The 2442-nt window shown below is 16.4% G+C and overlaps 1 protein-coding gene across 1 annotated transcript; it reads left to right on the forward strand.

Annotated features, from left to right (window-relative positions):
* Positions 1-1366: 1366 nt before the first annotated feature.
* On the forward strand, positions 1367-2020 carry PRSY57_0502700 (actin-depolymerizing factor 1; the record flags this gene model as incomplete). The annotated part of the gene is made up of 2 exons (XM_012906099.1): positions 1367-1574; positions 1860-2020. The coding sequence occupies 2 exons, from the start codon at positions 1367-1369 to the stop codon at positions 2018-2020; spliced, it is 369 nt and encodes a 122-aa protein (XP_012761553.1).
* Between the last annotated feature and the right edge of the window lie 422 nt (positions 2021-2442).

Genomic DNA, 2442 nt, shown 5'->3' on the forward strand with positions numbered 1-2442 from the left:
CTTCATTTATAAATATATATGTGCACAAAAAAATAAAATAAAATAAAAAAACAAATATATACATAATAATAGTTCAAACTTTCCCTTTTCTTCAAATAAGATAAAAAATAACTACATATTCGTTAAATACCATTTTATAATATAGATCTGGTTTTTTTTTTTTTCTTTTCTTTTTTTTTTTTAAAACATCTTATTGTATATATTTGATATAATAGAAACTTACACATTTTTATAAGCTTCGAATAAATCATATAACTATTTTCTTCAAAACATGCACCACATAAACATAAAATTTATTTATTTATTTTTTTTCATTGAATCTTTATTTTTCTTTTATAAAAATATATATATATATATATATATTTATAATATAACCTTAAGTATTATATTAACATTTCAAATTTATAAGATATATTATTTTATATATATATATTATTTTTTTAATTGTATTTTTAATTTTTGCTCACATATATATATATATATATATAAGTAATATATAATATGTATTATATAAATATTTTTAGTTTTATTCATATATTAAAATAAAATTGGTTTAATTTATAAAAAAATTAAATATTTTTTTTTTATAAATATTTTTCTTATATATTTATAATCATTTAAAAACTCGTAAATTTTGTTTGCTTCTTGTTTAAAAAAAAAAAAAAAAAAAAAAAAAATTCTTTTGCCCAAAAAGGTACACACCACAATGTACATAAATATATATGTGAATATATTATATTTGTATATATTATAAATATGTTAAAACGAATATAAATATATACTTGTATAAATACATTAAAATGTACATAAAAATATTACTGGAGTAAATAAAATAAATATTATGCGATATATGTTTATATTGTATATGCATATATATATACACATATATATATACACATATATATATATATATATATATATATATATATATATATATATATATATATAATATTATATATATGCATATATTCATATTTTATATTTCATATTTTATATTTCATATTTTATATTTCATATTTTATATTTCATATTTTATATTTCATATTTCATATTTCATATTTCATTTTTAATTTATTTTTTTTTTTTTTTTTTTTTTAAATAGAATATAAAAGGAAATAAAAAAATTCGAATAAAGAACAGATATATTATAAACAAGTTTATTTTATATTATCAAATTAATCCAAGTTTTAAAATTTTTTTTTTTTTTTTTATTTTTAACAAACCTATCCTCCCTCCCCCCAATAATATATATTAAAAATATTAATTTTTATTGAATTTTATTATTTTTATTATTTTTATTTATTTATTTATTCATTCATTTATTTTATTATTATTTTTTTTTAATATATATCCATTTGTATCAAAAATGATAAGTGGTATTCGAGTTAATGATAATTGTGTAACGGAATTTAATAACATGAAGATTAGGAAGACATGTGGCTGGATTATTTTTGTCATACAAAATTGTGAAATAATTATTCATTCAAAAGGTGCTTCAACAACCTTAACAGAATTAGTACAGTCCATAGATAAAAATAACGAAATTCAATGTGCATATGTTGTGTTCGATGCAGGTACGAGTTTTATTAAGTGGATCATATATTTAATGCATAAGCACATAAATAAAATAAATAATTAATTGAACTATATGTATATATATATATATATATATATATATATATTTATTTATTTATTCATATATTTATGTATATAATATCCCCAAATGATATAACATTTAAATTGCACGATCGTATATATCGTATCATGTTTTCTCTGAACCCAATTTTAACCACACAAATATATATATATATATATACATATATATATTCATTTATTTATTTATTTTGTTCCTTTTATAGTAAGCAAAATTCACTTCTTCATGTATGCAAGAGAATCATCCAACTCAAGAGACAGAATGACCTATGCCTCTAGCAAACAAGCCATATTAAAAAAAATCGAAGGAGTTAATGTGCTCACATCTGTTATTGAAAGTGCACAAGATGTTGCTGATCTTAAATAAGTAGAAATGATTAATCCTTTACTCATATATATTATGTGAAGAACGTACAAATTTTTACACTATATAAAGATTGCTTATTTAATTAAAAAAAAAAAAAAAAAAATGAAAAAAAAAAAAAATTAAAGAAAAAAATGAAGAAATAATAAAGAAATCAAAAAATAAAGAGAAATCAAAAAAAATAGAAATATTAACCTACATAAATATATAAATATATAAATATATATATAAAGGCCACATGTATATATATGTATATATACATATACCTTTATATGTGTTATATATATATATATATATATATATATATATATATATTTATTTATTCTTTTTTTTTTTTTTTTAACAAGTTCATTATGAAGTGAATCACATAATGTACCGTTTCCTTAAATTCAAAATAAACATAATAACAAAAATAAGGAAAATTA

This window comes from Plasmodium reichenowi, chromosome 5, assembly GCF_001601855.1.
Source record: "Plasmodium reichenowi strain SY57 chromosome 5, whole genome shotgun sequence".
Classification (NCBI taxonomy): Eukaryota; Apicomplexa; class Aconoidasida; order Haemosporida; family Plasmodiidae; genus Plasmodium; species Plasmodium reichenowi.